Source organism: Diadema antillarum, unplaced genomic scaffold (assembly GCF_040938485.1).
Source record: "Diadema antillarum isolate AM-2024a unplaced genomic scaffold, OU_Dant_1.0 seq00000398_RagTag, whole genome shotgun sequence".
NCBI lineage: Eukaryota > Metazoa > Echinodermata > Echinoidea > Diadematoida > Diadematidae > Diadema > Diadema antillarum.
The window spans coordinates 2,138,690-2,164,735 of record NW_027271389.1 but is presented as its reverse complement, the minus strand read 5'-3'; the positions used below and the strand labels follow the sequence as shown (position 1 = coordinate 2,164,735).

Below are 26,046 nucleotides of genomic sequence, written 5' to 3'. Positions count from 1 at the left end.
GGGCACCATGGCCCACCTGGGGGGCCCCAGGGAGGCCCAAACACCCTAAAATTAAGGAATCTTTAAAAATCTTCTTCTCTAGAACCAGAAGTGATAGAGCTTAGTTAATACTATGAGTTAGTACATTGATGACTGTAGTTTCAAGTTTGTTCATGGGGGAATCAGGGGTGCCCCCCTTGGGACCCAGGGGAGGGGGATGGGGAGGGGTCCTAATGGGGCCTAAATCGTACATTTTCATATTCACTTTGATATCCCCATGTCTGATTTCCACCAAACTTGGTAGGTAGCATCCCTAGGGGGATAGGATCTCAATTTGTGCAAATGGGCACCATGGCCCACCTGGAGGGCCCCCAGGGGGACCCAAACCCCCTAAAATTAAGGAATCTTTAAAAATCTTCTAGAACCAGAAGTGATAGGGCTTAGATAACACTATGAGTTAGTACATTGATGACTGTAGTTTCAAGTTTGTTCATGGGATTGGCGGAATCAGGGGTACCCCTCCCCCTCCCTTGGGACCCAGGAGAGGGGATGGAGAGAAGTCCTACACTACAGTTGTAATGGGGCCTGAATTGTACACGTTCATCTTCTTCTTAAAAACCTCATGATTAATTTTGACCAAACTTAGCAGGTAGCATCCCTCGGGGGATAGAATCTCAATTCAAATGGGCACCATGTCCCTCTTGGGGGGCCCCTATGGGGCCCACCTCCCACCCCTCCCCCCTCCCACATTAAGGAATATTTAAAATCTTCTACTCTAGAACCAGAAATGATAAAGCATAGTTAATACATACCATGAGTTTGTACATTGATGACTTTATGTGTAGTTCCAAGTTTGTTCATTGCAGATCCAGGGCTGCTTGCCCTCCCCCCCCCCCCACCCTGGAGTTGAGGGGGGGGGATCCATATGCAGACCTAAGTTTCCAATGTTCTCAGGTAAGAGTGTGCAAGAATGCATGGAAGGTGAAATTGCGATACTCAGGTGAGCGCGTGACCCGCGGGTCTCTTTTTTTTTTAAGTTTGTGTCTTGTCATAACTGTGCATTGACATGATGTGATTTTGGCCACATTAATCCTTTTCTTTTTCTCTCCACAAGGATTATTCACACCATTATTTAAGGCTTTACACAGTATGTTTACAATAATTGCTTTGACAACATTCACAAAAAAGAGAAAAATTTAGACTTTCCTGTACAAGAACCCACCAGTATCAATCAAATCTTGATTTTCATTGTCCCCGCCGAACGAGTTCGAGCAGGGGACTATGAAACGGGCTCCGTACGTGTGTGTGTCCGTGTGTCCGTCCGTGTGTCCGTCCGTCCGTCCGTCTGTGTGTCCGTGTGTGCGTCCGTGTGTGATCAAAATCTTCAATTTGCTACTTCTCTGTCATTTATGAGCCAATTTTGATTCTGTTTGCTTTATATGATAGCACTACATGGGAGCTTTGAAACTTCTACACAGAATTTCAGTCGTGACCTTTGACCTTGACCTTTGACCTATATTGTACATTTTGCTACAAAATGCTACTCCTTCGCCATTTCTAACCCGATTTCGATTCCGTTTGCTTTATGTGATGGCACTAGGTGAGGGCTTCAAAACTTCTACACAGAATTTTGACCTTTGACTTCTTTGACCTTTGACCTTGATTTTTGACCTGTATTGTACATTTTGCTACAAAATGCTACTCCTTCGCCATTTGTAACCCGATTTCGATTCCGTTTGCTTTATGTGATAGCACTAGGTGAGGGCTTCAAAACTTCTACACAGAATTTTGACCTTTGACTTCTTTGACCTTTGACCTTGATTTTTTGACCTGTATTGTACATTTTGCTACAAAATGCTACTCCTTCGCCATTTGTAACCCGATTTCGATTCCGTTTGCTTTATGTGATGGCACTAGGTGAGGGCTTCAAAACTTCTACACAGAATTTTGACCTTTGACTTCTTTGACCTTTGACCTTGATTTTTGACCTATATTGTACATTTTGCTACGAAATGCTACTCCTTCGCCATTTTTAACCCGATTTCGATTCCGTTTGCTTTATATGATGGCACTAGTTGAGGGCTTCAAAACTTCTACACAGAATTTTGACCTTTGACTTCTTTGACCTTTGACCTTGATTTTTGACCTATATTGTGCATTTTGCTACAGAATGCTACTCCTTCGCCATTTCTAACCCGATTTCGATTCCGTTTGCTTTATGTGATAGCACTAGGTGAGGGCTTCAAAACTTCTACACAGAATTTTGACCTTTGTCTTCTTTGACCTTTGACCTTGATTTTTGACCTATATTGTACATTGGCTACAAAATGCTACTCCTTCGCCATTTCTAACCCAATTTCGATTCCATTTGCTTTATGTGATGGCACTAGGTGAGGGCTTCAAAACTTCTACACAGAATTTTGACCTTTGACTTCTTTGACCTTTGACCTTGATTTTTTACCTATATTGCACATTTTGTTACAAAATGCTACTTCCGGCGGGGACATATGTTACGCACCGCGTAATTTCTACTTTTCCTTGTTTGTCAATATCATGATGCGGCCCCCCAAAAAAAATATATATTTGCTGCTGTCTCACTGGTCCTAGAGACTTTGCATACTGTGTTAGTATCGTTGCCAACACAGTTTGCCCACAAATTTTACGCTCTCTTTGTTTTTCAGTCCCCTGTACATGTGGGAAGAAGAGCTCCAGTGAATCAGTATTTTAAATCCAGCCAGCTCCTATTTGTCGTATAAAGTGGAATGTTAATGATAATGGAGCAGCTGGTTTTGTGTTATTCAAGTCATTAGCAGCTCGTCATCCAGCTTATTTGACAGAAGGCACTCCCCCTTTTTTTTGTACTAGATAATAGTTGTGTTTGGAGAATAATACCTTCATTAAGGGTACCTAGATTAGTGGTGAAGCCCTAAATCTTTTTTCTCACTTCAGTGTTTTTGTGGTGATGATGATGGTGATGATGATGATGGTGATGGTGATGGTAGATAGTGATGGTGATGATGATGACGATGGTGGTGATAATGGTGATGGTGTTGACGATGGTGGAGATGATGATGATAGCAATGATAATGGTGATGATGATGATGGTAATGATGATGATGGTGATAATGATGATAGTGACAGGCTTGGAATTAAGTTGATGCAGAGATGACGAAAGGTTTTTCCTTGATGACGCTTATCCCTTGTATATTAGTTGCCGTCATACATTAAATATGATTGACACAAAATGATGCATTTGAATCATCGCCCCCCCCCCCCCCATAGTTTGCATCTTGCTGCTTGCCTTGATTTTATTTGATCACAGGTTCTTTGGTCTCTTGTTTTCTTCATGATTCTTCTCATTTTCTTCTAATATACTTTGGAATGATGTTTTATGCTGACCAGAAATTGATGCTCAATATCGTGAAATGCTAAGTAGTATGAGTAGCGTCATTCATTCACCCCAAAGCATATGCTTACATTTTATTTTATTCATTTATCTATTTATTTTTATTTATTTCTTTCTTCTTCTTTTTTTTCTTTTTTTTTTTTTTTTGGGGGGGGAGGTGTATTCAAAGAGAACATAGAATTTGTGGGCAAATTGTTTTGGCAACAACACAAACACTTTCTCTTTTTTTGGGGGGGGTGGGGGGTGGGGAGGTGTATACACTAAAATCTTGAATAGTTTTCTGCGAATTCATTTATATCGAGAAACAGCTCTTCATCTCAGACACTGCTTGTGTTTATGTCATTGGTCTCCCGTATCAGTCAGTGACTCATACGTATGACGATGCGTAAACAGACTCCAAGCTTGTAAATGTAATTACAGTGTACAAACTTGTCATGGATGACATCAATAGCCATAGAAAAATGTCGGGCCCTGTTCTCACAGGCCGTGATCGACGTTGGAATGCTCTGCCTCATGCCTATGTGCCTTGCTGGTATTTTGATTTTAAAGGCCTACTGTAGTCGGGATGGGCATGTGCGCACGCACACACACACACTTTGATTTCAATGGTATTTATTCATCTCCATTCAAGTAATATAGGAGCGGTAATCTGAACTGATATTTCTGTACGACATGACAAGATATTTGCATTGTTCGGACACAATAAACAAAAATATTTCCTTCCTTTGCACTTTTTTTCACACAGTAGAAGTACAATCATAGGTTGATAATAAAAACACACTGTCATACCAAACATATTTGTACACATTCCTCACTGTAGTATTCAGTAACTTCTTGATTACTGACATATTGTTGTTTGTTCAATAGTTTGTCGTGCAAGCTCTTATTGTTTTTTTGTGGATATGTGCAATTGAAATTCATGTGATTTTGTCGATCTGGATTATGTTTACACATCCTATTAAAATTTAGTGATATATTGAAATAGTATGCACAGGGGTAGAGGGTACTTTTAATAGGGAGGTATGTGTATTGAGGTTCAATTGTACATCCCTACTATCTTGTGAATATTCACTTTGTTTGCCACCCTCAAAACGGGGCACACATGATCAAAAACACATCATGTGCTGTTGCTGTAAACATAAAATATTATGGCCTTGTACATCCTCTACTCCCTAAATTTCCATTACACATACAATGAAGGACCATTTCTGGCAAAATTATGATTTTTATGTATTTTGTTTTGAAGAACCATCTTTGTGAAATTAGTCTTTTTATGAAAATATTGCTGATAGTTATGGAAATCTAGGTAAAATACAGGGTATTATTACTTACATGATTATGTACATTTACATAATATACATTATGTACAATTGTTGTGCTGTCTTTTTTGAAGATTTGGGGGTTTATTTTTGTGTATTGAGATTTCTGGATATAAATTGAAAATGATAATTTTGAATACCTGGAAGTTAATCTAGAACTGATTTTGTACTCTACCAGTTTGTTTGTCATGATGCTGCAGCGCATCATGTGTACCAATGATGATGATGATGATGAGGAAGGGGCAAACTGGCCACCCCACCTACCACTTCCTTCCACCACACTACCCCCCCCCCCCCTCCTTCTTCCACATGCTGGTTTTGTAAATTGACACCCCTCGTAAGCAGTTCACTGATCCACGATACCCATCACTTAACCCCATGAGTAAGGATTACTCAGTCCCCAAAATAACCGCTGTGCCGGCAGATCTGACCGTAAATCTTGCCGCGGTAGTTAAGACGTCAGTCGTTTGGGGTGGCAGGCTGGGGCATTCTCGAGTGAGCGCTTCGGGGGAAGGTCCGAATGTGATCGAATGTAGCATTATGTGCACGGTCGTGCAGGGCAAAGGGACGACCGGAGTTATAACCTCCAAGATTTGTTTGGTCAAGGAGCAATGGCGTCATCGCCATCATGCAGTAAATTATTTCCAATATGGTCCGACAACGAAATGTAAACAATGCGTTGATCGGTGCACAAATCTTACCTCCCCGGAGACTGTCGATCTGTGTGGTGTGATTGCAGTATGCGGGCTCCACAACTCTGAAGGCAGGTGTAAGCCATCAACATCAAAACCTAGATAATCTTTTCCCATACACTACGTGTCCAAAAAAGAAAATTGGAAATGTGCTGAAATGAAGTGAACATTGTAGGGAGATAATGTAAACAAGGAAGTACAAACTGCAACTGTCTTCTTGTATTCAAATAATTTGAGCATTAAGTGGACAAATGTCCAAAAGTGTTTGACTATGCAATTGACATTGTGTCCCTTGGTGATCTAAAATAGCCACCATAATCACACATTATATGTGGTTTGATGTTGTTTCTGATTTTCTCATGATATGTCTCTGACTCAGTGTGTTGATGTTGAGTGCGTGGGATTGGAAAAGTGCAATGAACTGTAAAAATACTTGGGAAGAACTTGTGAGAAAAGATAAGTGCAGTTTTCATTTCAACAGTGGGAAATGGAAGTAATGCTTGGATATCATTGCATTTGCTCAAGATGCAAATCATCGCATTTAATCATCACAATGTACTTCTGCTGAGCATACGTATTGTATTTGACAAAGATTTGAAGTTTATGAATGTTTTACAAAATAAATTAGTCCCTGAAGCCACTACCTCTGATGTGTGACTCCTTGAAAGTAAAAAATTAACTTACTCAGCTTATATGTACCGTATATGCCAAATATTTCACAAGGTTTTATTTTCATGAATTTCGTGAGTGGGATGCTATTCATGAATTTAAACATGTGCAAATATATCAATATCAATAACATGCTCATTTCAATATGAATGTGACCTTCTTGCATCCATTTCTCCTTTTGTTGCTGTACTCCATGATTACAAATTTAACCACTCATGAAATTGTCAGGGAGTCCTGATTTGCAGAAAATTAAACTCGCTGAATATATGGCGTATACAGTAATATGCATGAAGGGCTTGCAGAATAGGTGGCTCTTAACTTCAGCCATTTTTTTTTTCATGCCGCATCAAAGTGTGTATTAATCTTTTTTCTGTCTTTCTGTCCATTTACCCCTAGGGCTACCCCAGGAGCACCGTAGAGTTCCTGATGGACACGAGGAACGACTGCAAGCAGTTCTGGAAGACCTGCGTGGAGCACCACGCCTTCTTCCGCCTCACCCAGAACAAGTACCCGCGGTCCAGGAGGCGGCTGCTGAGCCGCGGCTCCACGTTCCGATACAGGTACGCGTGTGTTGCACGGGAGAGACGAACAAAATGATTTCGTGCCCCACCCCTTCCCTGACAACAGGCATCAGGAATTGGCTTGTAGTGAGATAGTTGGTCTCAGAAACAATAAAGCACTTTATAAACCCTCAGACATGTGACCTTATTGATATCATAGGGTATTTCTTTGCGAGAAATGTTTCCTACAATGTAGTTCATTTAAAAATACTCAAAGGAGTTCTTCTGCTTGTAACTTCCGATAAAAAGCTTTGAGAAACATGAGTGTGACTTACATTCTAGTGAGCATTTGATATCCCAACTATTACTCTTCTTTGTTATTTGGAAGTGATTTTTGCCCAAAATACCAGAAGCTTTTATAGAAAATGCTGTTAAAAATACTTTTTTCCCACCAAAATTATGCCTTTTCAACCATCAGAATACCATGATGCTGTTTACAAGCTTGGTGTCCCTGAGCATTATTTTGAAAGCTGGAAAAGCCAGTCTATTTGATCAATAACTATTTTTCCACAATGAGAAAATTCAGAAAAAGTGAAAGAAGATACGTGTAAGGGGTTAGGACTGGATGGATGCTACCATGTATGTCTACATTAGTTCTCCATCTACAGTGTAGCTTTGCAGACAAACTGCATGAACAATAGTGATGCCCTACGGATAGACACACATTCTCTATAGTATTAATTTTAACTCCATCTTCTTGAAGACACGATAATTGACCATAGATTTGCTACCTGGCATACCCATTCCCTGTAAGCAGTGAGTTAGATAGACAGCAGCTGGGTCTGTCAATTCCAAAAAAAAACAAAAACAAAAAACAAACAAAAAAAATCTTGACAGATTACGTGCCTCTGTAGACTACATGCATTTCTTTTCCTTGCTTTGGAATAATGTGTCATATTTTTGTGTTTATGTTTCATTTCTTTCCAGCGGGAGGACACAGAAGCAGGTTGTTGAGCAGGCGAGGATAGGAGGCCAGTCTCGATCTTTAGTGTGAGTTACTGAGATTCTTGTTATTTGTATTAACCAACATGTTTAAGAGATAGTGTACAATTAGTGAATAGTCGCAAGTGCGATGCTATAAGGTTTCACACAAGGTGAAAGATAGAGGCATTCTATTTAGCGAGGCGAAGCTGAGTTGAATAGTGCGCCTCATCTTTCACCAAGTCCGAAATCTTGTTCCATTGCAGGAGCAAAGATCATACATTATTAGTTTTATACAACACCTCGGACGTCAACAGATGTGGTCCACACAGATACTTGAACTTGGCACAGAAATGGCAATCATTTTTTGTGAAAGACAAATGAGTAGCATGGTCACAGTCTTTCTAGGACCCCATTTACAGTGCGGGGCTGGGCCGAGCCGCGGCGGAGCCGTGGCCGAGCTGTGGCCGAGCCCAGCCTCAATTGCTGGGCCGGGCCCCGCAATTTTGTCCGTTTACACTGCCGGGCTCGGCCGCGCTTTTAATTCAAACCTTTCGATATTTTGTCGTAGTGGCGCTCCGCTTGTAAACAAACGCAATTTGGTATAGTCTGACGAGACCACCTCCAGAGCGTAGCCAAATGCGCAGCCAATTTTGGCCTCGCATTTGGCCTTTTGCTCGTTTACACTGAACTGATTTCTTTGACTACATGCGTGTTATGTATTCACACCAAATGAAATTTAATTGCTTCAAAAACAAATGACATATAAGTAAGTAACCTATCAGTGTCAATGATGAAAGCTGTTGGTCCTGTGTTATAGTGCTCATAAGTATTAGAGTGCTTCCACAGTAGTGCCATATAAAACAAAGTCCAAACATGCATAGGGTATACAATTCTTAAAGCTGAATTATCAAAGGTTATTGTTTTGTGACTTGTACAGGAAGTTCTTTCTCTTTTATCGGTCACTCGTTCAGGAGCATGAATGCATCAAGAATGTCCACAAGAAGTCTCGGTGCCCCTCGCACCACAACGCCGCTGACCATTGACATGACAGAGACAATAGTGACTGACCACCACAGTGCACCCAACTTGGCCTTCCCAGACGATCCCACCTATGCCAAACCGGAGGTACCAAAGAGTCCAGTCTCGGACTCGCCGACCTCGCCCCCTTCGTCGACGCCCATCACCCCGGTCCACGAGAACTCCCGCATCGCCATACACAAGGGTCAGTCCAACTCCAGTATCATGTACGAGTACATTGTAAACGACGACAACTCACAGCAGCAGCCCCAGCCGGAGGTAGACCAGAGCCAGGCCAGCCGACTGGCCAATGCCACGGCACCCTTCAACGCCAGGATGGAGCCGGAGCTCATGGCAGCCGGAGCCGAGACCCGCCTGGATGCCCTCTCCGATGCGGAGCCGAGGAGGAACGGAGACATCAGCGCTGGAGGCAATCTGAGTATGACCACTTCTTCTAGCTCTTCCAGTCTAAGTGTTGTTAATGAGGGTCGGGAAGGGGAGGAGGAGGAGGAGGGGGAGGGGGAGGCGTCGGCCATACCTATCGTGAGGCCCATTGCCGACATCCTCCGCCCCCTCCTCATCGGTGGGAAATTCACTTCCGAGGACTCCGACGACAGCGACTCATCCCTCGTGTCCTCAGGGTTGGAGGAAACAAAGACGGAGGGAAACGGAGATGGGGAAGGGGGGAGAGACGGGGAGACCGACAACCCAGACTACGATCTGGGCTCTGTCTCAGAGATGCTGAGTGAGCTGGATACAGTCAGTCCCTCGGAAGTGGAGACCCAGGTCCATAGTGAAGCTACCCTTGCCCTGTTAAGTGAGATGAGCACTCCCGGCACTTTCAGCGAGCCGGAAGGGGGGATCCTCAGCTTGCCCGAGGTGCTGTCAGATACTGAACCCAATTCCGATGTCTTTAAAAGTTTAGGTTCCCCAGATTCCGTCAGTGAACTTGATCATGACGAAAACACTCTATCCTCTCTGAGGACTGCCGATCCTCTCTTCTTACCGGAGGTAGATGCATTGTTGATAAAGAAAAGCCTTAGTAGGAAGGATAGTCCCGATTTCAGCAGTAGCAGCAGCAGCAGCAGCCTTAGTAGTGAAGACTATGAGAAGAGAGGGCGTAGTGAGACAGAAATCAAAGTTGAAAACCCCATGGCAGAAGTGCTCCGCGTTGCCTCCGAGCTCGCCAGCCCGGGGACGGACGATGGGTTCACAATGTCAAGTTTTGATACCAGGAGTCTAAATTCCTTCTCCCATGCCCAGTCTGAAAATGTGACAAATGGGCTGGGAAGTACAATAGACTACAAGGCAGGTGAGAATCTCCATAGTGATTATAAGGCATTTAGGCAAGAAAGGCAGCTGTTCTTTGAGAGCAGTGAGAATCTAGGGGAATCCCTCGGTGAGGCCAATGCCAACCTTCAATCTCTCGAGGAAAATCTCGATAAAACATCCCACACCTTGACAGAGCTGGAGCAGAGCCTGGCCAAGACGAGGCAGAGCCTCCAGGCCATTGAAGATGATGGCTTCACAGAGACCAGCTCGGGGACAGACCCAGATGATGAAGTCAAGGGGGTCATTTCTAAGGGCTTAGCGGGAATAGGTGTTGATAAGGATTCACTCTTGTTTCATAAGGGGAATGCTGCCGCTGCCGTTGCTGCTTCTGCTTTATCTGATCGTCCCAGTGGGTTAGAATCGCTGAGAGGTGTAGGGGAAACCGCTAGTCCCACTCCATTGTCCCTGAAGATTGATTACCTCAGAGACTACGATGAATTGTTCCCAAGAGACGTTTCCCTTGTCGATGATGAGTCGGGCAACTCGACAGCCCCCCTCCAGTCCCCGCCCCACCATTATGTGAGTCCCGGTATAATCCCCGAAAGTAGTCTTCCCAAGCTGCCAGAGTTGTCCAGGGAGATGGTTGCCCAGTTAGATGCCCAGACCCATGCCACACCCGGTAGGAGACTCCTTTCAGATGAAACCGAGGGAGGGGGTGATGATATCCTGGGTGACCTACCAAACATTGGCTTTCAGGGACCGGGGGTTAGTTGGCAGAGACAGGTTAGCCAGTCCATGTACGTCAGTAAGTTGAGGGTTCAGATCCCGCGGCCGGGCGAGCTGGTGATTCCCCCGGGGAGTGTCGGGAGTGCCACCAAGTCAAGCAGCCCTGGGAGTGACGATTCTCTGCGCAGGCAGTTTGGCACGATGCGCAACTCAGATGACCTTGTCAGTTGTAGTGAGCTGAGTTTTGGAAACCTAGAAAATGAGAGCATGCGTGTGCACTGTGAGGATGCTGCGTACCTGCCGTTGCCGCGTGCTGATGGTGGTGAGAGCCTGAGTGAGAATGAGAGCGACAGTGAGATCGGGAGTGAAGCGGGCACGAGTACGAGCTCAAACGACAGCTGTGTCTACCAGTACAAAGTCTCGGAGGCCAGGTACACCAAGACGCACTCCAAGAGTAGTCTTGGCGAGTCTGGCAGCTCGAGCAGCGACGGGGACGACGCGCTCGCTCCAGACACAAACGGCATCGCCGCGCGCTTTCACCCCTTCGGTGGCAGCGACGGGATAATGACCGGAAACGGGCATGACCTGTTTGCTGACCTCGAGGGCAATGATTTTTCATTGGCAGCGAGCACTTACAACTCTGACGATTTCGACTAAACGGCCAAATGTGCTTACTTTTCTTGCTTAACGCAAGCATGCTTGTAATAAACACTGCTTCTCAGCCCATGCTCTATTGTAAGTTAGTAAGCTTTTACATAGCATTAGTTCTGTTATCTTTTCAGAGAAACAATTGCTTGCAAGATGATTTAGAACAAAATATGAATGATCATTTGGACATTCCCATATATCTGGAGACATTGGGGGAGTTCTATATTTGCAACTATGAGTGTACGCCAGAACGAGTCACAAACTTGTGCCCTGTTTTAAAATATACATATCTTATGAGAGGAAGAAAGGCCTACACTCTTCATCTTTGTACAGTGTCAAAGCCTTCTGCTTCTCATCTGACGATATTTTTCTCTCTTGACACTGCTTCTCAGTAGTAGCCGTCAAGAACATAACCTACTGAGTAAATAGCATGGCACAATTTGTCAACAGTGTGAAGTGAAGCCTCAATAATGTTATTGTTATGCCTCTGCCACAAAGTGTCGCCGGAGGCGTTATGTTTATATATGTATCCTGATATAACTGCCAAGTTCATTCGCCAGACATACCAGTGAATTTGTCCTTGCAGCAAACAATCTAGCCCCAGGTGCAGTCGATCTGCTCGAATCTGACAACATTGTACATATCGTGAAGTGCTAATCGCGGGGTCGATATCCAGTACTAAGGGAGGTGTTGCCCGTGGCGTGGGGTGCTCCTACACACGAGCGAGCCCAAGAGATTGTACTACTCTGGTGCCATCCTGTAGCTAGCCTTTAACTCGATACCTGTAGACACCGCTGAGATTATTGCTCAGTTGGCGTTCCTCCAACAGATACGGGCTTGCGAATGGTACTACTTTGTCTCTCTCAATCCCACTCCCGTGAACCTTACTAGAGCTTCTTCAAAAGCTGTGCTTGCGCCCCGTAAAGCCAGTTAACCGCATCATTCTGCAAATTCACTCAGTAGACTTAGAAGCTGCCATACATTACCCATGTATATAAACCATCAAGACCTGTAGTGGACATGATGCCTCTTTGGCGCTCTGTACAAAGCGCAGCCCTTTAAGAGCTTGTAGATAACCGGGCAGATACGCATACACACTTCAGTGCTTTGTATTAAAGCTGCTTGACACAAGTGTAGCCACCTTGCATAGTTGTTCCCTCCTAATACATCCGATGTAGCAGCATAAACTTACAGGGGGTGGAAAATCTATGAGGACACTACATCAGCATGCCGTACAATCTGACAAATTTCTTATATGCAAAATTTCTTGGATCTTCCCAAAACCCGTTGAAAAGGATTGAAAGGGACTGGTAATAATCAGTTAGCCCTTGATTTTCATGTGGGGCTAGAATTTGGTATTTTGATGAGGGGTTATATAGACACTTTGAACATTAAAATATGAAAACCAGACAAAGAACTGATGATCCAAAGAGCATGTAGGTTATGTCATCACACACACAAAAAGAAATGTGTATCAAGATGACGTCTTAGATAGGAAAAGTTATATTATGATATGTTTTCCCTTAGAAGATGGGTGGGGGGGGGGGGGAGATAAAAAAATGTGTTGAGGAGGGGACAAAATTTGTTTGTAATATACAAAAGGCAACAGACATTATCGTTGGCACACGTCAACAGCAAAAAATAAGACAAAGCAGTGTTACCTAATAACCATCTCCATGATAGGTGACAAGGTTTCTTTATCTTGTTAGTGTGAATGACAGTGATGAGTTCACATACATTTACATCACAACCAAAATGTAAAGTAGGCTATGATTTCAGCACACTCTAGTCACTCCCAGGTAGAGTTTTTCCTGTAGAAGGTCCTGTAAACTGATAGTCAGCTCAAATGATATGTAACACAAAAATAGTACTTGCTCTGATGCTTTCAAAGGCTTTGCATATCAGCGGAACAATCGGTGTACTACTTGGGGATATTTGGATAAAATATGTTGATTATCTGATACTGATGGTGATTTGTTTTGTCAATCAATGAGCAAAGGAGATAGCTCTGTGTTTTGTGTCTGCTTCTAGGGCCGTACCTTTGCAGGTCATTCACAAACCAAAAGGATTTGCCTATTTATCAGATAACTGTGATCTGTATTTGCCATGATGCAATCAGAATGGAGATCATTAATTTGAGATGAATTTCTTGTGAGACATTCTAGCTCTTTTGTGTCTTTTTTTTTCATTGCCAATCTGCATTCTGTAAATGATATAATTTCATTCAGACCAATGTGCACGTAGCTTACGTCAGTAGTTGAAGGTAGGTTGTTTCATTTTTGTGTGAGTCCCCACAGGTGATGTGATTTTAGCTCTAGTGCTTCACTTGTAACATCTCGAACCCCCCCCCCAAAAAAAAAAATAGATAATTAAAAACCCCAAAGAAGACATGTGATATACACTCTTTTCTTACACATTCCAGAGATTTTGAACTATGAACTTTGAGGATGTAATGACCAAGTTTCAAAACTACTATGTATTTGTATGAAAAGCCACTTTGATAGTACATTTTTGCCCTCCCCCCCCCCCAAAAAAAAATAACACCTTGTTTTATTCATTACACTCATTTAACTATACTAACCCCCATATGTAACACACAAGGACACAGATGACTGTGGTGCCTGGATCTAACGGATTTTTGTCTGTTTGTAGTGTGCGGTGTTTCAATGAATCCACTGATTAACGTGTTGTGTGATTTCATTGTAGTTGCTTCTAACAACTCACAGTTTTTCCACCTGAACACACATGCACTTTGTGATCATGAACTACTTTTGATTTAGAGCTTATAAACAATTATTGTTGGATGTTTTTAATTTTCCATATACATATAGGTTACATGGACTATATGTAATAATGAAAGATATGACCCAAGAAGAAGGGGGGGGGGGGCAAATTGGGATCATTTGCTTGTTTAACTGTGATGCCAAATTGTATAGACATCAGAGTTGATTGTACAGTAGCTCTGTGCATCTTTTTTTTCTTTTGAACAAATTTGAAATTATCACATTTTCTTATACTGTACCAACATGGGATTTTTTTTTTTTAATTTTATTTTCTAGCAGGTTATAATTATATATTTTTGCCTTAGGTATAGATTTATTCAAGTTCCTTTCTATCAGTTTGACACCTTTCCCAGTGCATTTACTTAATCTGGTCTATAAAATTATTTCATGTAAATGTCATTTGTTTAATTTTAACAATGATTTAGCCAATATCAGAAAAGGTTTTATTGAGCAAACAAAAAATGACCACCAAAGTCTGGCAGATACTTCTAATAAATTCTTTGTCATCAAATTTGGAGCCCCTAGGACAATGTTGTTTTTTTTCGAAGACATTCTGAAGCGAGAGTATTTCTCACACAGAGTTTCTGTAAAGCAACAATAATATTATCATCTTACTGCTTTCATGAAGGCTATATATTTTTTAGTGTGAAGAAGCCTCAAACATCTTGAATGAGATGACTGAACACATGAATTTTATAATCTCAAAAGGGAGGCTTCAAAGCCACATCCCCCCCCCCTCCCCATCCTCTTGGTCAATCGGCAATTACAACTCTTCATATAGCTTTTACCAATCTTTCTACAAAATTTCGCTCTTTTTGTGAACAAAATTAAACGAAGCAATTACAAAACTGAACATATATACACAATTACGTTAAGAAACAATGTGCAATGTTACTTTATAAAAAAGACCTTATCCTATAAAGAAAGCAGAGCATAACATTGTTATGTGTCAAACTTGATTCTCCAATTTTGAAAATGAAGAGTTCATTTGTCTCTCCTCTTAGCAAAGTAATAACTCTAATTTTTTTTTCTTTTCTTTTTTCAACTGAGATTTGAAGTCAAGAACAGTATTAAAGAGGTTTGGCTGGAATTTGCAGATAGAAATATAATACTTCGACAGTAAAAACATACAGAAATTTTGCTGTAATTTTGACAGCAGTTAAACTGTATATTTGTATCACTTTTACTCAATTCATCAGAAAAGAATGCCATTTTTTTTTTTTTGGGGGGGGGGGAGGGGGTGTGGGAGTTGGGTCAAAATCATGCCTTGAAGACTCATATGGCATATATGCCAGGAAGAAATCTACAAAAATGTTACCGCATTGTATCAACATTTTTAGCGATCAAATTCTGACTGAGTATAGCATAGTGGATAAATTACTAACTGTACTAGTTTTACAAACATACTTAACTGTTAGTATCTTTTAGATATGTATGATTTCATTTTTTTTTTTTCTAATTTGATTTCAAATTGCTGCTGTGCACAATCAAAAATGTGTCTGAATTTGCATAATCTTTGCATCCCGGGTAAAATTCTGCCTGCCAAAGGACTATGATATGACCAACACTTACCAGGGCTCTAAAAAAAAAGGGAAATCAAGAATTTCGTGGATGAAAACGTATTATTACAGTGAACCTGTATGTACTATGAGAGAGTAACAACTCATGCACGTAAAAGAACCCGCTTCATTCATTCATCGCAAAGAGCGGGTTGTTTAACCCGGTGAAGTGGTCCCACCTCACATCCAACTGGACCCCATGGAAGACCAGCTTAACATAGCTGAATATGGGCTATCCAGCCATCTTCACAGACGGAAAATGAACAAAACCTGTAAACTATATGCAGACGTAAACAGAAAAAAAAGCCGAGTATTGCAAGGAAATCTTGGATCTGACGTTCATAGAATTATCCTCTCTTTTTTTTCTTTTTCTTTTTTTTTGAGAAAGAGAGAGGTTGGTTTGAAATCATTTTTTCTGTCATGACAATATTGCTTCTTTGAAATTTGGCTCTCCACAAAAGATTTACTGTTCCAAAATACTATATTCCATTCATCTGATCTATCAAAGTCGTTGCAGCAGAAATTTACAGAACTTCACTCCTTTTTTTGTTTTTTGTCTGTTTGCAATCAAGCTGTGTCTGTGACACTGATGACATTTAGGGCTCCTTGCCTTCCTCAGAGAACTCTTATCGCACTGCCCCATGAAGAGCTGTTTGAAAGTGAGCCAGGGCTGTCAAGCCAACATTCTCATCTAGAAATCAGGCGGCTTCCAAATAACCGTCAGGGAGACACTTATGCACATCAATGGGTGAAATAATTCCCAAAGCAAGAAGGCTTTTATGATCTTTTGACACCAGAAATATTCACATTTTCACAGAGACTGGCCAGCCTTAGTTAGTATGGACAGGCTTTTCTTTTTCTGTTCATTTTCGTTTTCATTTTTTTTTTTTACGAGTCCACTGCATGCAGAAATCCCCGAATTGACAAAGCAAGGGCTGTGTTATGTTTGTAACTAACAAATGATAAGTGCTGGTATATATTCTATAGCAGAGTAGCTCTGTGTGGTTGATGGTTGCATGGAATGAGATGGAAACGATTCATGATTTGTTTCTTTGATATACTTATTAATTCATTTTTTTTATTTTTTTTTTTTGCATTTGTATTTTATCAGAAAGGTCTGGGTTTCCAAAGCTCGGGTACTTGACATTTTCTTTTCTGTTCTTTTTTTTTTTTTTTCAAAGGAGAGCTTAGATATAAAAGGAAGTTGCCCTCATTTGCCAAGTTTTGCCAAAATTGCAAATAGACTTTGGCCTGTTGTCATTCAAAATGCTGGCTGAAGTAGAGAGCCTATCAAAACATGGAATTTGCAGCCGTCTTCAGAAACGGTTTGTCTGCAGTTCTGAACATATCTTTAGCCCCGCAGGACTGTCAACAGATGTAGAACAAAAAGCATTATGCTATGCTCCTCAGTGGAAATGAGGGTTTAAAAGAAAAAAATCTGGAATCACGAGAATGACCCAAGTACAAGAATCAACACTTCAGAATTTTCGTGGGAAATATGCAGATTGAGCACGGGGGCTACTTCCTAGTCAACACTACAGTTGTGCAAGTGTCATTTGAGAGCAAAGTTTGCAGCTGTTTTTGCGAGCTTTCTCTTCTTGCGTTTTTAGAGAACAGAAAAAGTAGAAACAAACACCTGTGGCGCATGACTTGGTAAACACAAACTCGCAGTCCGTAAATTATCTGAAAGAGAATTAAAACAGAGGAATGATAATGAAAAAAAAAAAGAGTAGCACATATGACCTGTGGTTATTAAAATGTTTATGCTGAATAATAAAAAACAATCAAATCACTCAATGAAAGTGCTTCCAGAAGTTCTGATTCTATATCCAGTTTCATTTGCATCTAGGTATCTTTGTCAGAAGAGTATAACATTTCATTCAAGGACATGGGAAGATAAAACACAAGTCAGATTATGGACTGTGAAGTCATACTCTTGAATAATGCAGATATGTCAGATTATACAATTATTCGCTATGTTTTGTAAAAATACTTGTTTACACTTGTTCATAAGTCAAGAAATGTGACTTGAATGGTCAGAATCATTTTATCTGTGAAACGAAGATTAGATTAGGCATAATGATGCATAAACTGTTAGCATCAAATGACAATGCTGTTGTATTTTCCTTAAAATGAAAGATGGAAGGGCTTGAATAGATAGTGTTGACTGTATTTTGAAAAGTAGGATAAATTGTATTGACTATCTATCTTCCAAAAATTAAATGGGTCAAGAAGCATGATATGCAAATGTTCTTTCAAATACTTGGTCTCTTCCACTGTTTGTGTGATATATAAAGACAATACAAAAAGAATTGAGAAGAATCAAGTGAGAGTCTAAAAAGTAGTAGGTGCCAAAAACATTCATGGTGCAATCATTTTCTGACAAATAACAACTCTTTTATAATTGTTCATCTTTCTCGAGACAAATCAAGAGTATTTTCTTATCTTTTTTTTATTCGTGTTTGTAATTAGACCAATCTTGAAATAGTGTAGTGTGTAGCTGACAATCATACAATGTACTTAACAGACTTTTTGTGTCTCTAATGATAGGCAGTGGCCATTTCCAAAACTGAAATCTGAATGAAAATGAAGAGAGTATTGTAAATAATCATTCTGTGACAGTTGTTTGACTGGCACTAAAGTGTAGGAAAGGCATGTTAAGAAAATTGCCACAGGTACAACATAGATTATTAGCAATGGTGTATGGAATGATGTGACAATCGTATGATGTAAAGACAATGTATCCCAATTGTCATGTAAATTATCTAAACTAGTCAGCCACTAATTATTTCTCGGAGTGATGACTTTCTAGTTTTTGACTATGAAATAGATATTCATAGTCATAATTTGTAATTGATTTCGAGAAGGTTTTGAATCATAAATATTGTGTGTGCATATAATGTATGTATTGATTCAGAATGTTATGCTGTGTTGGACAAATGTAACTTTTCTTTTATTTGTGCACACCTAAGGTAGCATGCAGAAGGAATAGGACCAAATTGTAATGTCATCAGTTGAGATGCAGAAGGACTCAAATGCTTCACACATTTTTTTTTTTTTTTTTTTTTGTGGAATCAGTGTCTTTCTGTCTCTACACTGGTGGTATGTTGACAGGAATATTACTTGCTTCTTTTCTCTTGTTTTTTTTTTGAAGTATTTTGCATGTTTTTTCCTTTTTTTTTTCTTGCCGTGAATCAGTTTCCATCTCATATCATTCCATCATTCTACTGTAGGAATCTTGGATGTTGTCGTGCCATCCCTTTTCTCTCCCCCCCCCCTTTTTCCAGGTTTTTTTTTTTTTTCAAAAAGTTTTGGCTTTGCCACCACACTACTAACCATTCTCTTTCATCTTTTGTCTTTGTTGTTGTGTGCATGTGTGTGCTTGCGTGCGTGTGTGTGTGTGTTTGTGTGTCTGTTTGTGCATTTGTGCTTGTTCTGAGAATGGCTTGCTTGCCCCATAAGTCATTGAAAGTCATACTTGTGGAGTTGAGTGCCCAGTTGATAATTTGTCATTGATACGGTATGGAAAGGCACGTGAAGTCTACTCTGATAAAGATGCATTGTAAATGTGATAGCATGTAGAAGTTACATTCATGCCTTACCATTCCCCCTCCCTCCACAATTTCCATTGCCAGACACTGAGAAATTGATTCCTGTATTCTTGCTCTTTCTATATTTTAGGCACAGATTATTTTCTCTGCTATATATGGGGTTCTATTTTGACACCTTGGTCAGTTTCAAATACTCGCCATTACATTTGTAAATAAAGCACTTCTGCACTCTATATATGCCTCTGATATGGCCACAGTATAAAGCAAGTTTTGCTCTTTTTTGTAAGGGATCTGGTGATAGCTGTAACAACTACATAAAACATACACACACACAACATCATCTGGACAAATTGAAAGGGAAGGTACATTTCAAATTTCCACACTTACAGAGATGACAAGACAGCTTTACCATGTTTCCCTTTAATGTGATGCTGTGATCAACCAGTTTGACCAGCAGAAAAAATTATTCCTTTGAAGAAGTCATGACATAACACTGTCTACCGACAACAAAATCACCCGACAACAAAATTTCTCGCAGTGCTTGATAGGTATAGATTTACACTTTTAATCATATAATTATCAAACTTTGTCTTTACGGTTAAGTAGGGAATGGCAGTAGGTCTTTTTAAGTAATATGTTTGTATTTTAGTAGCAAAGTAACCCATTGAGGATGAGTTGATAGTGCTATAACACTCATTTCCCTTAGACACCTGCCCGAGTATTCTCGGGACTAGTCTTCAACGGGTTAAGGCACTGTATTCAATTTGGTCTTTGAGATGTACCACAGCTGAATGTGCATTGGATGAGGCTAGTGTGAAGCTGTGAAATGAAGTTTTCTCAGAAGTCCTCATAAAATACACCGTAACCTTGAAATTGTGTAATATGCCACCGATATATTGTATAATCATTTCTCAGGAATGGAGTTTGAGAGAAAAGATAACAAAATTGTGAAAAATTACTCTTGCAGGCTATTACATTCAGTTTGCTTTCAAAAAAGAGAAACTTAATATAATGTATTCAGATTCCTTCTCAGATTAGATCATCAGAAATTTCTCTTCATCTTTTTAAACTTTTCACACCATCGTCACACCATCATCATAAAAGGCATACATGTGCAATTTAATCCCTTACAGATTATATAAAATCCTTTACATTGTTGATCATTTGAAGAAAAAAAAATGAAAAAAGTGCTTTTACACATATTTGTATGAGAACTGTATTCCATAATTTACACATCCATATCTGAAATATATAATTCTAGCTTAACTTTTATTTCCCTCACAAGAGTATTTGATAAATCCAATCATGCATCTTTTGAAACATGAAATGAAAGCGCTTTGAAAGAATTATGTCGCATTTTATACTATCTTAACATTTTGGGTTTTTTTTCTGCTCTGCTATTGAGTTTATTTTAGTTTTAGTTTTAGAAGTTGTAAACTTCACTGAAACAATCAATAATGGAGTTGTTAGTCATACAGCTGTATAAAAAAGGTATTTTTTATCAATTTTATAAAGCATCTTATGTTGCTTTGCAATTTTTCTATGTTTGTATGAGTTGCATATATATATATTAAGTTTTGCTTTTATACTGGTGCAGTGGTGCTTTATTTTTGTGCATGAAAAGCATTCATTCTTTTTTCTTTGTTTCATTTGCAATATGAAATACTTTGCTATTTTGTTCATTTTTCCCTGTTTCAAGGCAGCCAAGAAGAGATTTTTTTTTTTTAGTTTTTTTTTTTAAAACTTTTAGTAAGATTCAATAATTTGTTCAGCTGTTTTGTTCAAACTTCTGAGCTAGAAAATCTCATGTGTGATAAACAGATTATTTTTCAGTGTGTTCATGTTGTGATATTTTAAGATAAAGCCGTAAATAATGTTGGCAATAATCCGTATACAAGTTGCCTGTTGTCATAAATTTTGTTTAAACATTTTGAATCTGGATCATATCAAATGAAAATTTGTGTTAGTCAAAGACAAGACATAAAAACTATAAAAAAGAAGACATTGAACACATAAGAATATATGTGAATATATAAAATATTCTGTATATGTATATATAGATCTATCAATAAGATTTTACATGTAGTAGCATAGTTTGCTCTTTTTTTCCCCTTTATTTCATATCTATTTGTTTATTTGTGCTAAGTTTGATTCCGTAATATGCAGTAAACTTGATCAAGAATGCATTTCCATTGTACTTTACCCACGATAGTCCATCTGAAGATGCCAAACACTTGTATTTCAGATGTTGCTCACAAAAATTCCCGCCACTGCTGCGAACTTTCACGAGTCTCAAAAATGAAAAAAGAGAACTGCAGAGTTGCTAGCAAGTCCCCCTGATTCTGCATGACACTCCATAGAAACATGATATAGATATTATTCATGTCTCAAAAAGAGAATATTGATGCATTTCATGAATTGGCGATTACTTTTTGTACGTACGGAGGTTCGTAGGGCACGTTTTTTGTGGTGTGGACATTGATCAGCCCTGAGAAATATACGCCAGAAAATGTATCAATTTCTCGATGCCACACAATGACAGTAATGTGATTAAAGCTGTGATACTTGGTATGATATGCAAGAGGAGATCACTGACTATTCATGAATATAATCAGGCATACATTGGGGATGTACTACGAAAAGAGAGATGTTGCGTTTCTCTTTTGTTTTCAAATTGATCAGCGGTGTCAAATTTTTGCACCATATACATTAAAGGTTTCCTAGATGGAAAACTTGATGGCAGACAGCATACATTTTTCTGTTATTCATTTTTTTTTTTTTTTTTTTTTTGGGGGGGGGGATTTCCCTATCAAATCTCTGAACAAGGGCATTATCAATATCAAGATACCAACAATCTACTCTTAGTCCTAGTCCTGATATATGGTCAATGAATAGTGACATACCAAAGAAAAGAAAATAACCTAGCAAACAATAAATAGTTTGAGATGAGTCGCCCACCCCCCTCATAAGAAAAATAAAGAAGTTGATATAGAGAGGTGTGGGATATACTGAAAAATTGTAGCACATTGTAAAATAAAAAGCAATAAATCAGGAAATTCTGCTTTACGCTAATGTTCTATTACTCATGCCAGATTTTTATAATATAGCTTCAGCCTCAAGTTGGATTATTAGTTAGGCTTTTGCTCCTTACATCTTCGGCTGGTTAGAGGAAATGTGTTTAGCCATCCCAAAGCCCATATCATCCACTCTGTATCCCATACTTTGCTCCGTTAAAAACCATCGCCATTTTTAGGGGAAACAGGCTTCAAGCGGATTAGCAGAGTGAAGCCTTCCGCGTCGTGAATTTCCTTCCGTGGCAACGGAGGACCCGGCGGGCTTCACTTGTCTTTTTAGGGTTTTTTTTTTTTTTCAAAGAGTTTGTTGTCATTTTTATAAGGACATGCCTTGAAGGACTGAATACTGTGTTTCATAGGATTTCTGTAGAGAAGTGTTTTTGTAAATGTACATTTCACATATGACACCGCATGTTTCATCATTCGCTGTTCTATTGTGGATTTTTTTTTTTTTTGTAGATTGAGACCTTCGAGACATCTATCGCACTTATATCATATGCATGTGCTTTTGTACCTACCGCAATACATTGTATGTCACCAACCTTTCATTCCGTAGCCTTACATGACCGAGCATTCTTTCAAACTTTTTTGTCTCTCATCTACGGCAATAACCGTCGGTCATACCCTGACATGAAACACCACACTAGCCTAGAGATCATCACGGCGATGATTGCTCGTTGTATCATCAGTCTTTCTCCTATGATTGTTGTCATAATTGTGGTCTTAATGAGGTATCCTGACAGTCAGTGTAGTTGTTGATATTGGTGTAGGTGTATCACAAGTGTAGGTATAAGTGTAAGTATAAGTGTAGTTGTTGGTGTAGGTGTTAAGTGTAAGTGTAGGTGTGAGCTTGATGTGAGTCAATTGTCGTTGAGGTGTTAGCCATCATCATGAGTTTCATGAGGAGGAAGATGGGTAGGAAGAGGAAGAGGAGGAGGAGAAGGAGGAGGAGGAAGAGGAGGAGGAGGTGGTGGTGGAAGGGGAGGAGAAGGGGAGGAGGAGAAGGGGGTAGGAGGAGGGGGAATGCTCTCATGGGGAATAAGCTCCTGTCAATCTGAAATGGTGACTAAAGTGTTAGTGTTAGAATACACTACATGCATGTACTTCTATTGCACTCATATGATGAGGATGAAGTTGATGTACCTATAGATGACAGGGCCCTCCAGAGGAGCAGTACCAACACCTCAAGGGCTGCCTGAGGTATGTCTAACCATACGATTGCTATCATTGCTATTATTGATTTTTATCATCATCACCCACTGGGCATCCATTACTGTGATCTCCAAGAAACATTTGGCGATTCAGTGTTCAACTTCCAACAGACACTGGGGGATATTTTGAGCACTCTAAGAAATTTGAGAGAAAAATTTGTGCAAGCGGTTACGAAGTAACTGACTTTTTTTAGATGGAAGTTTTTATGAAAGCCTGGAAAATTCTAAGGGAACTAGTACAAATCACCTCCTTCAACATTCTGGCAGTTGTTTGATAGTTTACCATATATTTGAGCTTCAGAAGTGTAAAAGTTCAAATTGATATCCACAAGAAAAGAAACATAAATGAATGGTATTCTCCTTATGTGATTCAGTCAAAGATAATCTCAATGCAATTTTGACTACTGTTTTATAATGTGACATCGTCTGAAATAAGGTTTTTAAGTGTTGTTTATTAACATTAGAAATTATAGATAAATATGTGGGAGGGATGCTATTTTGATATATAAGTCAGTAGTTTAAGCAGCATTTAAAGTAAGTAGCTAGAATCTTTTGAAGAAAAGCTACTTGTAAATCAGGTAACTTTATTTTTTTATGATATAAAAAAATTAATCACCAATACTCGACTGAATCAGTGCATGTAAGATGAAATCTCACCTGTAAATATTGATAGTTGAATGACTGAAGTATTCTATCTCACTGAAAATGCTCATTTTTATAACTTTCAGTTTTCGTAAGTATTTCTTCATGCATTCATATGTAATTAATGCCATAAAGACATTTTTACCTACCTCTTATTTGTGCAGGACCCGTGAAGGTCCTGACTTTACACACTTTTTCTTGGCTTTTCCCCAATCACGGTTCTCTTATATCATAGGATGGGGAATAGTATACATTGCCAACTCATGTAGCATTTAGTATATCAATTTGTAGCTTACCAAAGAGAAATGTGTATTCTTCAATCTAGACATACGTGGGGACAGTGCGGGTGGAAAGATTAAAAATAATACACATTCATCGCGGTGCCAAAGGAAAGAACTGAATGAATCAAATTACATATATCCCACCTATAGACATTTTGTAGCCAGTGAAAACATATCCTTGTATTTGGGTACTTGCCAAAAAAAAAAAGTATATGAATCGTAGATTTATTCAAGTATATTTAGGACATATTGTAAGTGTGCATGCTATTCACGTTATGGAAAAAAAAAATCAATAAGTATGCTTTATGTTCTCTTGCTCTCTATTCTTGCTTACTATGTCGTTAACCAGCCATCAGCACACTAAAGGTAGTTGCATGAAAACGTTGCACTAATGTACTAACTTTCTCATTCTGCTCACTGTATTCATATTTACATGCCACCTCCTTAATTGTGAATGTTTTAGTATTGTCTGCCCATATATCCTCATATCTTTGAAATAAACCACAGGGCGAAAGTTCAAGTATGTTTTCAAAATGTAATGGTTGAATGATAGAGAATGTGATTTTAGCTGTTGTTTTTTTTAAAGCAACATTTATGACCAAGATGTGGTATCAAATATATTGATGTAAAGGTAGCTACTTCTCACTATATGGATTTGTATCGTACTGTACTTTAAATGAATGATAGACACCACCAAAACAAACCTTGCGAACATGATTATCAGTGGGTGGGACTAATGTCAATCTGTGTTTTGTCATCATGCGTTGGAGACTACACAATATCACAGACATGTACGGTTCCATATAAACTCTATTTGAATGTGTCAATGTTCCTATAAAATGTTTCTGTGGTCACGGTGTTTCGAACAGCCGTCATTTTGTGTTGATATCTCTAACCGTCACGACATTTGTTGGGACAGGATCTAGCTTCCTGATAAAAACATTGCCACCTTGCACATATGACTGTTATGATTAAGACAGTCTAATCTTTAATTTGGCTGAATAAAATTGCTATAAAATGTGTAGCTGTAGATCTTCTCTAATTTCGATCAAGTGACGATGTTCAAAATACGGTGAAAACATCATTAGCCTGTCCTGCCCGTGCGTTCATCGAAAGTGTTGCTCGGATCTGTCCAACAAGCTGTCAGACTTTACCTTCAAACGTGTGTAATTGGTGGATGCAGAAAATATATCTACGTACAAATAAAATTGTGATAAGTGTATGAAAAAGGCATACCTCCTTTCTTTTGATCCATATTGTGTTGTGTGTATGCTGGAAGGAATTTTCAAATGAGCAGGAGTTGTTAGCTGATTGAATAACGCAGGTTTGAAATGCTTGATGACGGCTCAGCTGTTTTTGAGGATTTCATTGTTCGATCACTACAGTGATGATTTTGTGCTTTGCAGTGTTGAGTAGGCATAGCAGGAATGTGTCGTGTAAATATCCAGTTGCAGGTTCATTTTACTTGATCACATAATTAATGAAATTTTATTGAGACCTGAAGATCCATCACATGTACAGACAAGTTTATGGCTTGATGAGCTTCTTCGTATTTCGCCTACATACTTTATCTCTTTCCACTCAGAGAATGACAAATTAACCCTCATGACAGAGTTTATTACAGTCGACTTTGATGCAAGTTTGCATGGGGATTTTACATTCAATATTCAAAGTGTCTTCTAACACACATCTTTTTTCCTCTCTTTATTACGTACAGTGTAGCTGTACACTTA

The 26,046-nt window shown here is 39.4% G+C and overlaps 2 protein-coding genes across 2 annotated transcripts in view; both read left to right on the top strand.

The window, feature by feature from the left end:
- LOC139732049 (FERM, ARHGEF and pleckstrin domain-containing protein 1-like) overlaps positions 1 to 26,046 on the top strand; it is a 145,567-nt gene that overhangs the window by 97,743 nt on the left and 21,778 nt on the right. Inside the window, exons 9-11 of the mRNA XM_071642928.1 lie at positions 6,462 to 6,625; positions 7,553 to 7,615; positions 8,521 to 9,005. Of these exons, the coding sequence (XP_071499029.1) occupies positions 6,462 to 6,625; positions 7,553 to 7,615; positions 8,521 to 9,005 (712 nt within the window). The remainder of the gene's footprint in view (positions 1 to 6,461; positions 6,626 to 7,552; positions 7,616 to 8,520; positions 9,006 to 26,046) is intronic.
- On the top strand, positions 9,107 to 12,577 carry LOC139732048 (uncharacterized). The gene has a single exon (XM_071642927.1). The coding sequence runs from the start codon at positions 9,305 to 9,307 to the stop codon at positions 11,219 to 11,221; it is 1,917 nt and encodes a 638-aa protein (XP_071499028.1). The 5' UTR covers positions 9,107 to 9,304; the 3' UTR covers positions 11,222 to 12,577.